The 13,259-nt window shown below is 44.0% G+C and overlaps 1 protein-coding gene across 1 annotated transcript in view; it reads right to left on the bottom strand.

Annotated features, from left to right (window-relative positions):
• Positions 1-10,412, bottom strand: part of chrm4a (cholinergic receptor, muscarinic 4a) — a 128,244-nt gene extending 117,832 nt beyond the window's left edge. The window contains exon 1 of the mRNA XM_061977262.1: positions 10,079-10,412. Within this exon, the coding sequence (XP_061833246.1) occupies positions 10,079-10,133 (55 nt within the window). The 5' untranslated portion in view covers positions 10,134-10,412. The remainder of the gene's footprint in view (positions 1-10,078) is intronic.
• Positions 10,413-13,259: the final 2,847 nt, after the last annotated feature.

Genomic DNA, 13,259 nt, shown 5'->3' with positions numbered 1-13,259 from the left:
GCAGGCAGCGCACCAGCAGCGCACGTCTTCCCGGATGCCCAGCCAATAGAACCGGACCATTATCAATCCCATGATTGAAGTGCGCCGCCTGGAGAATCATTTCTCGGCACCAACAACTGGGTGATTTCTTCTCCTGTCTGAGTGTCACGACTCACTCGGTATAATCTGTCCCTAATTACTGCAAAGTGCGGGAATACTCGCACTATTCCCGGGCGCACCGGCTGACCGTCAATTGATATCACTTGGTCCCAGGCCAATCGCAGAGTGTCATCCCGTGACTGCTCAAGGGGGAAGTCTCCCACGGGGTGCCATTGAGGGGACGGGGGAGCTTCCCGCGAAGCCCCCGCCGGTTTCCCCTCGGCAGCGCCGCATGACCTCATGTCGCCGCTGAGAACAGCGCAGATATCTCGTTTCCCTACCGGCGCACTGTTTCACTAAGTCATGGAACCCCGCCCAACTCGTTCCTATAATAAAGGGGTGCGTGAGGTGCGCACTTACAGCAACCTCGACACTATATTTTTTCTTATTACACCAAATTTCTACTGGCACCACAGGTTACTCATGCATATCCCCATGAACACATCTAATTTTTACCTGTGTTGCCTGCCTCAAAGCCCCGGGTCGAACCAGGTTCTGGTGGATCATGGACTGCTCGCAGCCCAAATCTACCATCGGCCAGTGTGTACTCCCTTGTATCCTTACCGGCATACAGTACGTCTCACCCGGGCCGGGGGAGGGCGCCAGAGGGCCGGCAACCCGGATCACCTGCCTCACCTCTACGCGTAGAGGTCCCTGACGCACGTGACCGAGGCGCCCACGCCTGCCCATGCATTTGAGGGGCCGTCTGCGTGGGAAGCACCGTATTCGCAGCCGCCGTGACCTGCGAGGAAGCACACACAAAAGAGTCAGTTGCGCGGCACCGTGGAACCGGCGGGCCGCCTCCTCCCTCTGCGGCTCACTCTGCGCGGTGTTGGTGCTGAGGCGCTCGGCTGCCTCCCTGGCCGCCGCCCGTCGCGCCTTGTGGTGCACCGCCAGGTGATCTTCGGCGAGCTTCACCGCTGCTGTCAGGTCTCGGGGCCGGTGGTAGCAGACCCAGGCCGCCGTCTGCGCGGGGATCACCTCCAAGATCCATCATCTGGTCGTCGCCTTCTTTTGGCTGAAGCCAACGGCCAACGTGTCGCCGCGTCTCGGAGCTGCTGTCCAAGCACGAACAAGGTCCTCTGCCCCCAGCCGCTGCGCCCAGAACCGGCGCCGGTGGTCCTCAGCGGTGCAACCGGTCCAGTCCAGCACCGCCTTCCTCAGGTCCGGGAAGTGCACGCGGGAGGCCGCCGGTAGGCTAAGCGCCGCTTGCTGCGCCTCCCCCGCCAACAACGGCAAGAGTCACATTCCCCACTCCTCTTTTGTGGCCTCCGCTGTGGCCACAAAAATGTCTATGAAGGCATGGAGGTCCCCTTCTTCCCTCATGCGCTGCATAGAGACGGCCGCTGATGTTGGCAGTGCCGCTCCGATCCGGGTCGCCAGTGCCTGCAGGATTTGGCTTTGCTGTTGGCGGACCGCCTACAGCTGTTGACAGCTGGCCACTGTCACCTCCGCGAGAACGCTCGACAAACCCAACAGGGGGTCGGCTTCCATCTCCTTGGGTGGTCGGCTTGTTGGGCCCCAAATGTAAAGGTTGCCCTCTAGTGGGTTCTTCAGACCACCACACACTACCAGGAGAGCCAGGAATTCAGGGTATAACACTGTTTTATTTTGTTCTCACAAGGTGCGAGACTTTTGCTTTCCAGCAACAACTCTTTTCTGCGTCTGCCCAGCAGCACCTCCAACTCCAACTACTACTCTCATCACGGCTGCTGCTAATAAAGGCGACAGATAACAAGGCCCACCTGGGCCATCTACGCACCTGCCGCTGTCTTCGAGGCCGGTCCTGGCACACCCCGTTCCGCGGCAGACCCGCAGGCCACGCCCCCCTCCATAGGCACAATCGCCCTGACCCCCCACTACTCAAACAAACACTGGTAAGTCTTGGAGCCTGGAGTTATATTTATGTAATGAGGGCGAGGGACCCATCCATCTATCATCCATCCATTTTTCTACCGCTTGTCCCAGTTTTTAAAATGTTTTTTTAAATGTATAGCACTTTGTGCTACATTTTATATGTGTGAAAGGTGCCACACAAATACATTATAAATGTATTTATTTTAACAAACACACTTCAAACAAACACAATGCCCCAAAGAGGAGGCAAAGCAATTACAGTTTTATTTTGGAAATCAAATTAGTTAAGGGTATAATCATGAATAAAACATAAGCAATAAGCACTTTTTTTTCCTGAGCCCTTTCTCTACAACATTTTAGCAGAAGAGCTCCAAAAACATTTGCAGCTGACAGCGGTAGAAAATGGATGGATGGGTTAGAAATTCTTCACTTTTGACTGTTGTCATTCAAAAGCTTTTCAGCAATAAAGGCGCACTACCATCTTTATCTTGTTCATCATTACTGAGAGAACATTGCTACCGGCTACATTTACATGCAGAGTAGTGTTTCATCTGAAAACACAATACACATTTAAACATATTCTTCCGTGTACAGCAATTTATGAGTATGATTAAGATGAATCAATACTCCAAATACAAAACGAAAACCAGTGAACTTGGCACGTTGTGTAATTCGTAAACAAAAACAGAATACAATGATTTGCAAATCCTTTTCCACTTACATTCAATTTAATAGACTGCAAAAACAAGATATTTAATGTTTGAACTGAGGAACTTAATTTTTCTTTGCAAATAATCATTAACTTAGAATTTATTGTCAGCAAAACGTTGCAAAAACGTTGGCAAAGGTTGTATTTTTTACCACTGTGTTACATGGCCTTTCCTTTTAACAAAACTCAGTAAACGCTTCGGGATAGGATAACAATTTTTGAAGATTTTCAGGTGGAATTTTTTCCCATTCTTGCTTGATGGACAGCTTAAGTTAACAGTCCGAGGTCTCTGTTGTCGTATTTTACGCTTCATAATTTTTTGTTCATTGATAATGTTTATTGTTTATTGTGAGCTAACTGTGGTGCTGAATTTCCCCCAGGGATCAATAAAGTACTTTCTATTCTATTCTATTCTATTCTATAATGCTACCGCCCGAATACAGCTGAGATAGGCTCCAGCACTCCCCACCACCCCGAAAAGGACCAGCGTTAGAAAATGTATGGATGGATGGATAATAAAGGACTACAGGCAGGCCAGTCTAGTACCCGCACTCTTTTACTATGAAGCCACGCTGTTGTAACACGTGGCTTGGCATTGTCATCACATATGTGACCATCATATGTGATGATGGTCACATATGTTGCTCCAAAACCTGTATGTACCTTTCAGCATACAGTTGAAAGGTACATCTGTGAAGGCACTAATACACCCACATACGCTCACAGATGCTGGCTTTTGAACTTTGCGCCTATAACAATCCGGATGGTTGTTTTCCTCTTTGTTCTGGAGGACACAATGTCCACAGTTTACAAAAACAATTTCAAATGTGCACTCGTCAGACCACAGAACACTGTTACACTTTGCATCAGTCCATCTTAGATGAGCTTGGACCTAGCGAAGCCGGCGGCGTTTCTGGGTGTTGTTGATAAATGGCTTTTGCTTTGCATGATAGAGTTTTAACTTGCACTTACAGATGTAGCGACAAATTGTAGTTAATGACAGTGGTTTTCTGAACTGTTCTTGAGCCTATGTGGTGATATCCTTTACACACTGATGTCGCTTTTTGGTGCAGGGACCTGCATCAAAAAGCATATTGCGGACCTGAGGGATCGAAGGTCCGTAATATCATCGCTTACGTGCAGTGATTTCTCCAGATTCTCTGAACCTTCTGATGATATTACGGACCGTAGATTGGGGACATCCCTAAATTCCTTGGAGTAGCTCGTTAAGAAATGTTGTTCTTAAACTGTTCGACAATTTGCTCATGCATTTTTCACAAAGCGCCAAATCCTTGTTTGTGAATGACTGAGCATTTCATGGAAGCTGCTTCTATACCCAATACTGGCACCCACCAGTTCCCAATTTGCCTGTTTACCTGTGGGATGTTCCAAATAAGTGTTTGATGAGCATTCCTCAACTTTCTCAGTTAGAGCAGAGTATATTCATACCTTTAGACGTCGCGGACACGTTTGCTAGCTGTAGCGAGCTAACTAGCCCAGCTTGTAGAAGCTCTAAGCGGCCTATGTGTTATGTTCCGCTGCCCGGATCATATTTTTGTTTACGTTTTCGAGGCACTTGTGTTTTTTGTTAGTTTTGAACTCCTTGAGTGCCTGTTTGTACACCTGAGTTTGTTGCCATGGCTGCTTATTGTTTTCACCTGCCGCATGTGTTCCCGACGCGCACCTGTTTGTCATCACTGGCATTATTATTTAAGCCTGCCTTCCCTGTCATTCTGTCTTGCTTCCTAGTTTGTTTCCATACAACAGATGACAACTTTTATTTCCTGCGCTAAACCTTCTAGCTCCCACGCCAAAGGCTCTGTTTACCTTCTAGCTCCCACGCTAGCTCCTTTTGTTTCTGTCTTAAGTGCTATGAGCACGTTTTTGTTTGTTCCAGTATAATTTATTTCTTAAATAAATCCTTTCTTACCTGCATGCTGTGTACGAAGCCCGATCTGCATTCCTGGGAGAACGAAACCCTGCATCACCATGCGACCAGGTCGTCACACTATGACTGGTATGACACAAAATAGATTTAGCTCTTTAGCTAGTCTTACAGACTATCTACTGGGCACCACACCTTAGTTATAGGAGACTCCATCACCTGGAACATACTTCTTAGTAAACCAGCCTAAGTAATCTGTATTCCTGGGACCCAAGCACCCGACATTGAAGCTAATATTAGGGAGCTGACTACCAACAGGCCAAGTACACACGTACAACAGGCTAATCGCACCACTAGTTACTCGAATTAAGTTGTACACGTCGACTCCAATGACACGAGGATGAGACAATCAGAGATTACAAAGAGGAAGATAGCTAGGACTTGTAATCTCGCCAGAATGATGGCTCAGCAATAAGTACTTGTCTCGGGCCCCCTGCCTGCGAGAGGCAATGATGAGAGACATAGCAGATTAGTCTTGCTTAACAGATGGCTGGCAAGGTTGTAAAGAACAGGGATTAACGTTTATTGATAATTGGCCCTCCTTCTGGGGCAAACTGTGCTTGCTGAAAATGGACGGCCTTCACCCTAACCGGGAAGGCCCCATCACTCATTCGAAAAACATACATCACTGTTTGAGTCACACTTGACTAACTACGCAAGCCTCATACACAATTACAGTGCCTGTCAGCCCAGGTGAGGAGTCAATTAAGCAAGAACTAACCAGCACCAGGATGGAAATTCCTGCACACATAGCATATCTGGAGAATAATGCATAACTCGCATAATGTCTATGAATGTTCTCATTCCTCCAGGTCATTGAATCTCAGGGCATTCAATCGATCACAGCTGGACTGTTTGGTTTGTCTTAGAAGACGTTTCGCCTCTCATCCGAGTAGGCGTCATCAGTTCAACCCAAACCTACTCGGATGAGAGGCAAAAGGTCTTCAAAGACAAACCAAACAGTCCAGTTGCGATCGATTGAATGCCCTGAGATAACTCATACAATGTTTTTTCCCTTAACGAGGCATCACCTCCTAACTATACAAGCTCACATGTGGAGGGGTTTCACTAATATCCGATTAAAATGTTTACCTTAACCCTAACCTAAGTAATAAATGTCAATTGAGGTGCTTACTATGAGGTCTGTTACGCCGCTACCTCTCTATCTGTCTGTTATCTATCCCGCTCCTTGGGCCCTATTCAATCTTTATCAGGAAATTCTCAGAGTTTGATTGCTAGCTGTGGCCTTCGACAAATCATAAATGAACCCACGCATCGCAACGTAATAGGATAGATTTAGTCCTTTTCCGCAGTGTCACCACCTCCAAAGTTATGGTACTCCCGTACACTAAAGTAATGTCTGATCACTCACTACCTTATAGAATTCGAAGTTCTGACTCATTGTCAACAAGCTACTAATGACCAATGCTTTAGTAGCAGTAACATTAATGCTGCCACTACGACTCTCGCTGGCCTACTGCCCTGGGTAATGACAACATTCCCAAATTATGTGGGCTCTATCGATAACCTCACTAACAACTTTAACGATGCCCTGTGCAACACCAAAGCTAAAAATGGTGCCTAAAAGGCATATCCCTGGTTCACAGAAGAAACCAGAGCTCTTAAACTATCATGTAGAAAGCTAGAAGGCAAATGGCGTGTGACTAAACTTGGTTTTCCATCAAGCATGGAGTGATAGTTTAATAACTTAAAAACACGCTCTTCTGCTAAAACTAATTATTACTCCAATCTCATCAATCGTCTTAATAAAAACGATCCTAAATATTTGTTTAATGCACTAGCATCACTAACCCAACAAGGGACTTCTCCCAGTAGCTGCGGCCACTCGGCTTTACTAAGAAAATTGAGCATATTAGAAAGCATATTAGAAAGGAGATTAAAGTTAACACGTCCAACTGTGTTCCATTAATGCAGGTAAAAATGTATATATGTAACGCTCTCCAGAATATCGCTTTCTTTTTGAAGACATAACATTAGAATGGAATAGAATAGAATAGAATAGAAAGTATTTTATTGATCCCTGGGGGAAATTCAGCACCACAGTTTGCTCACAATAGACAATAAACATTTAGGTATTTTTACATGTGAATAATATCAATACAGTCTATTATACAGCATTATTCACATGTGAATAACATAAATAAAGTCTATTATACAGCATTATTCACATGTGAATAACATAAATAAAGTCTATTATACAGCATTATTCACATGTGAATAATATAAATACAGTCTATTATAAATTTAAGTACAGTCAAGAAGGAACATATGCATTATACAGTCTGATGGCGGTCGGTATGAAGGACTTCTTGTGTCGTTCCTTGTTGCATTTTGGGAGTCTGAGCCTTCCACTGAACGTGCTCATTCTCCCCGCCAGGTCCGAGTGTAGTGGGTAAGAGGTGTTGTCCATAATGGCTAAGAGCTTTGCTAGACTTCTCCTCTCTGACATCACCGCCAGAGAGTCTAGCTCCACTCCCACCACGTTACTGGCCTTCCTTACCAGCTTGTCTAGCCTGTTTGCGTCCCCTGCTCTCAGTCTGCTGCCCAGCAGGCCACAGCGTACAAGAAGGCGCCCGCCACCACCGACTCGTTGAACATCTTCATCATCTTTGTACAGACGTTGAAGGATCCTAGCCTCCTGAGAAAGTAGAGGCGGCTCTGACCCTTCTTGTAGAGTGCCTTAGTGTGTTTGGACCCAGTCTGCTTGTGATTGATGTGTACTTCGAGGTATTTATAATCCTCAACCATGTCCACATCGACCACCATGATGGAAACAGCAGTCGCCGGAGTACTCCTCCTCCTTCCCAGGTCCACAACCAGCTCCTTGGTCTTCGTCACATTGAGCTGGAGGTGGTTCTTTCCACACCATGTGACAAAGTCCTCCACCAGTGCCCTGTATTCCTCTTCATCACCATCTTCAATACACCCCACTATGGCAGAGTCATCAGACAACTTCTGAAGGTGGCAGGACTCTGACTAATAGTGGAAATCGGTGGTGTAGATGGTGAAGAGGAAGGGGGAGAGGACTGTGCCCTGCGGTGCCCTGCGGTGCCCTGCGGTGCCCTGCGGTGCCCCGGTGTTGCTGACCAGTCTGTCAGACACACAGTCCTGCAGTCGCACGTACTGTGGTCTGCTAGTCAGGTAATCAACAACCCAGGACACCAAGGGGACCTCCACCTGCATCGTCTCTAACTTCACACCCAGTAGCCTATGCCATATAGTATCGAAAGCACTGGAGAAGTCAAAAAACATATTAGAGGAGGGCAGCACGGTGGACCAGGGGTTTGTGCGTGTGCCTCACAATATGAAGGTCCTTGGTTCAATCCTGGGCTCAGGATGTTTCTGTGTGGAGTTGTATGTTCTCCCTGTGACTGCGTGGGTTCCCTTCGAGTACTCCGGCTTCCTCCTACTTCCAAAGATATGCACCTGGGGATAGGTTGATTGACAACACAACTAAAGTGTGTGAATGTGAGTGTGAATGTTGTCTGTCTGTCTGTGTTGGCCCTGCGATGAGTTGGCTACTTGTCCAGGGTGTACCCCGCCTACTGTCCGAATGCAGCTGAGATAGAATCCAGCACCCCCTGCGACTCCGAAAGGGCCAGGCGGTAGAAACATTAGAGAGCGGTAGAACATTAGAGGAACTTCTGCGACTCGTAAATGGCACAAAACAAACAGCATGTTTAGCTGGAATGCTTGGTTTGTCTTTGATTTGACCCACTTCCTGGGAAACCTATCAAGGAGCTGTTTGTAATATTAGGCCCATCAGTACTAAATATTAATTCACATAACTTTCGGAGACGGAGGGGACTGGAACTGCAACTGGAATTCCCAAGGTTTCTCATTCTTTTCCTATTTGGTAGAGTTTTTTCTTGCCCGGATGCGGTATCAGCTCCGAGGATGATGTTGGTGTTTGTGAATCCCTTTAAAGCATTTGTGATTAAGAGCTATATAGACAAACTTTGATTGATTGATTCAAAATATGTACAGTATGTTTTGGACTAAAGGGCACACCTAAAATACTTTCATTTTTTCAAAAATTGACAGTGCGCCTTATAACCCGGTCAAAGTACGTATTACTTCTGGTTGGTCGGTAAGCACAACTCAAAGCAATTTTATTTGGTAAATGGTGTAATGATAGATGTGACCAGCAGATGACAGTCAAACATAAGAGATATGTGTGGACTGCAGTTTGATGCCTGTTAAATGAACGACTTAAAAATGGTCTGTAAAAGATCATCAATGCAACATTTTGACCAAAGAACCACCATTACATGTTATGTAGACTACAAGGAAGTGTTTTAAATGTAGATGAAAAAAATCAACTTTATGACCCCTTTAATGCACCTTATAAACCCCTGCGCCTTTTGTATGAACATAGACCTAAATGGACTCGCTCATCGGCAGTTCGCCTTATACACGGTGCGCCCAATGGTCCGAAAAATATGGTAAACTTGTGTCACTTAAAACCTGGCGTTGTCTCTGTGTCCTAAAAATGCACTTTTTTGAGTGTGTTGGCGCAGGAGCAACAGCAGTCCATCATCAATTTGTTAAAACAATGGCTTAAAACTTCACTACACATCACATCTGCATAGAAAATAAAATAAAATATTAAATGTATACAATAGCTCACAACAATTGCTCAAAAAAATAATTTAGAGTTAAAGAACAAGACGAATGGATGCTCTCAACTGAATATAGAAAATAATTTGAAAAGAAAAATAGATATGTGCACTTTTAATGTGAATGCAAGGTGCCGTAAACCCCAAATTAGGCTATGAAGGTCTAAATACTACATGTTTTATCACTAATACTGTGTTGTTTATATACACCAAGTGAAACAGACTAAAATAACTGTAATCTACTGATTCCTGGTGAGAAATATGAGCATGACAACAAGTGAAAGAAGTCTTGTGACAATCAGTCCAACAACAACAACAACAACATCCACATCAACCAATGCGTGACTTAGAGAGGATGCAAACACAGTGAAAAGCTAACTCTATAAGCCCGTGAACCACACACTCCATTCACCGTTCTTCGAGACTTTGTTCCAAATCCTCTTCAGGGAGAAAACTAGTTACGGATAGATTGACTGACAAATTGCACCCTCTGCAGGCTGCTACCAAGTATGACATCCATTGTGCCGCCATAGCTTGAAAATGAGACACTACACAGTAAACAACATAATTTTGTTGAAATGTCTAATCCAATGAATATGTTTAAATTATTTTGAAAATTACAAACTGATCAATCAAGCTTTTATTTCCTATGTTCTGAGCTGGCGTGCTTCATTTTGTCAGCATTAACGTGTGTGGGGAAAAAAATCTTATTTCCCCCAATTAATTTGTCAATAAAAACAAAGTATTGTATATATTTGAAAATGAATAACATGAATGTTTAGGACTCACCCCTTAAGTTCCACATGGGCAGCAGCACTCCAACTCCATCACTGATGTTACTCATGTCGCATGACGCGCACCACGAGCACCGCGCGGCTATTTTCCTTGAGTCGTTAGTTCGTCTGTTCTTTTCCAGCTCCCTTAATTTTTTTCAAACAAATGACGCACCTGGTTTGTTTTGATAACAGCTCATTTGCATGTGTCAGTCTTCAGAGGCATTCTCTGCTCCGCGCACCTATCATAATTCAGTTCTGCACCAAGAGCGCCGAATCGATAATAAACGAAATCAATAATACATGTTTTTTTTTTATTGTAATGATCAGCCCACTTTGATCATGGGGTTTGCTTCTTCGCTGCTCACAAAATAATCGAGGAAGAGCGCAGCGCGCGCGCGCTCGGGAGGCGAGGGGAAGGCGTGTGACGTCACACGGCATCTTTTTCACCTTTTTAGTTTTGGATTCGCTATTTGGCCTCATTACTCTGCCAATGACGCTCCTGAGATATAAGCGAGGGTTGGAGGATGTTGGATAGGTGCAAGGACGACATTTTGATGTCAGATGTTGTGGGGACACTCTGCCTGAGTACGGTGGACGACGTGGCTTGGATGGGGCGTGGCTTAAAGGGATTACATCAGAGATCATGAACTGGCAGACAGTGGTCCGAGTCTAGACCCGGACTCCGTCCTGTGCGGACCCGAACATATAGTCAATAATTATTTACGTATTTTAAGTTTTGACAGAGCTCCTCTGTTTTGACATCGTCGGTTCAGGAAATTGACCATGCGCGTTAAAAGCCATCCCACATGGTACTTATTAGCCAATCAAATCTGTGCATTCCAAGCAGTACACATCATAGACATTTTATAAGTAGACGCAGCATCGACCGCTACTGCCTACTGGTCTGACGAGACGCCGGGCCGCCATCTTGGAGTGGTGACCGCTCCACTCAGTGCAATTCATTTGGCACGAGCAATGAACTGTCAACGCATTTAATTCATCTTACCTCACTGGATACCACTAATTTTCACGCGTTTTTTGTCATACGTGTAGCTATGATAAAGGCGTGTTTTATTATTCATGGTTTTCTTAAAGTAATAGAATATTGTTATATGCTATACTGTAGGTGACCAGACATCCGAGATCAAAACTGGGAATATAACAGAGAAGGGGGAAAAAAACTGTCAGATATTTTTAAATTCAAGAGACAATATGATTAGGTTATATATACATGCATATATCCTACATAAACAATGTATGAATACATTAGATATCTATATATCAGCAACTGTATCTCTGTTGCTGCAGCAGCAGATAGTTTATTCTGTCTTGACACTTTGTATTAATATTTTGTATTACATTCTTCCCTTAAATGATAGTGTTTACATTGATTGTTTTATATGCATTTTTTATGTATGTCGCTTTGGATAAAAGCGTCTGCCAAATACTTAAACATGAACATATATAAACACCTGAAAGTCTTTATATCAGCGAAAACCACCAATCTGTTTCACTGGATTCAGAATAGAACCAAATTCTGTTTTACCCAACAATGTTAGTATTTGAATATCTGATTGTCTAGTTAGCTAACACCACATATTTGTTTTCTACCTGTCAACTGTCAGTCGAGGCTGCTCGACGGCTCCTCGTCACCCCTTCAAGATGGCGGCCGAATTTCTCGCATCACAGCAGCCAATGCTTATAAGATGTCTATGGTACACATAGCCAATCTAAATGCAGACACAGACACAAAAGAAGCGAGTGACGCTAGGAATGAGTCATGCGAAATAAGGGGCTTTGAGTGTGTCAACTTACCCAGAAAGCAACATATAACTGGGCCAGATGTGCTAAAGAAAATGGGTGCGGAGGAGTAAAACACATCTGCATGGAGGATAATTAGTGTGTTTATTACGAAAGCTTTTTGCATTTGCATTTTATAAAATACATTTTTATACATCAAATTATGCTGAAAATTTAAATGAAAAAAATGTGTTATAAAAATTAATGTATTTGGAAATTAAACATACAGAAATTCAGTGTATAAAAATTCAGTATTTTGAAATTCATTGTATAAAAATACAGTGCTAAAACATCAGTGCAGAAACATTTGCTGCTTTAAATGCAAGACCCACTTCCAGTAAATTAAGGCCATTTCCACACAAACACGGAGAGTTTCAAAAACACATATTTGGTGTTAAAGGACAAGTGTAGTTTCATAACTGTCTATGCTTACACACAAACACATACACCTGCTGTCATGCACATTTTGTCCAATCAGAAGCCTGAAAAGCAGCAACAGTTGTCTTGGTGGCATTACACCTCCTATTATGTTTATTTTGATATACTAGACGTACAATGACATGTACATTATCTTTAAACCAGCCTAAAACACAGAGCCCTGGAAACATTATGTATCTTTTTTTTCAGTGTTTAAAGCGCGCATGAACACCTGTGCTGCTGAAACCCAACACTCATAGAATTATATCGTGTTCAGCAACATGGTGATGTATTACATGTGCAGTGTAGTGTACATTATATATAAAATCAGCCACACTAGCGAGCCAAGGAAACTATTTTGCATGTTTGAGTGCCTATATTAAGCACACGGACGTGCGTGTGCCACTGCAAAACTCGTGGAATTGTAAAGCATTTAATCATGGATATAGTGATACAGTACATGTGCAATGAAGTATATATTGACTTTAACATCAGTACACACTACAAGGAGGACGCTACATCATGTTTTTTTTTTTTTGCTCGGTAGCTTTGCAAGAATGGAAGCAACACACATAAGTTAACTTCATGATTTGTCGTTAAATAAGGACTAAAAACATAAGATAATGTTGCACATTTCTCGACACAAAGCAAAAAGTCTTGCTTGTCAAAGTTGTCCCATCAGGACTGGGAAAGAGCGCCGGCAACTTCGCTTCTGGCCCAGTAGCCTCTTAGTGAAGGTGAAGGGCTTGACAATGAAGGCGCATCACTTCCGTGACCTTTCCTTTTCCTTCCTTCGATGCCATTCAGCCCTCTTCAGTGTGATGAGATTCTTTCTTACGATGTTGGTGAGTTCCGACATAGCAGGTCTCTCATTTTTTTTGGTTGCCCTGAACTGGCGTCTCAAGAATTTCAGTTCCTGCCCCAGCTGGCTTACTTTGACTTTCCTCCGATTGAGCTTTGCTGGGTTTCTTGGTCTT

Source organism: Nerophis lumbriciformis, linkage group LG01, assembly GCF_033978685.3.
Source record: "Nerophis lumbriciformis linkage group LG01, RoL_Nlum_v2.1, whole genome shotgun sequence".
NCBI lineage: Eukaryota > Metazoa > Chordata > Actinopteri > Syngnathiformes > Syngnathidae > Nerophis > Nerophis lumbriciformis.
Note: the sequence above shows the minus strand (reverse complement) of the source record. Positions and strands in the feature narration are given on the sequence as shown.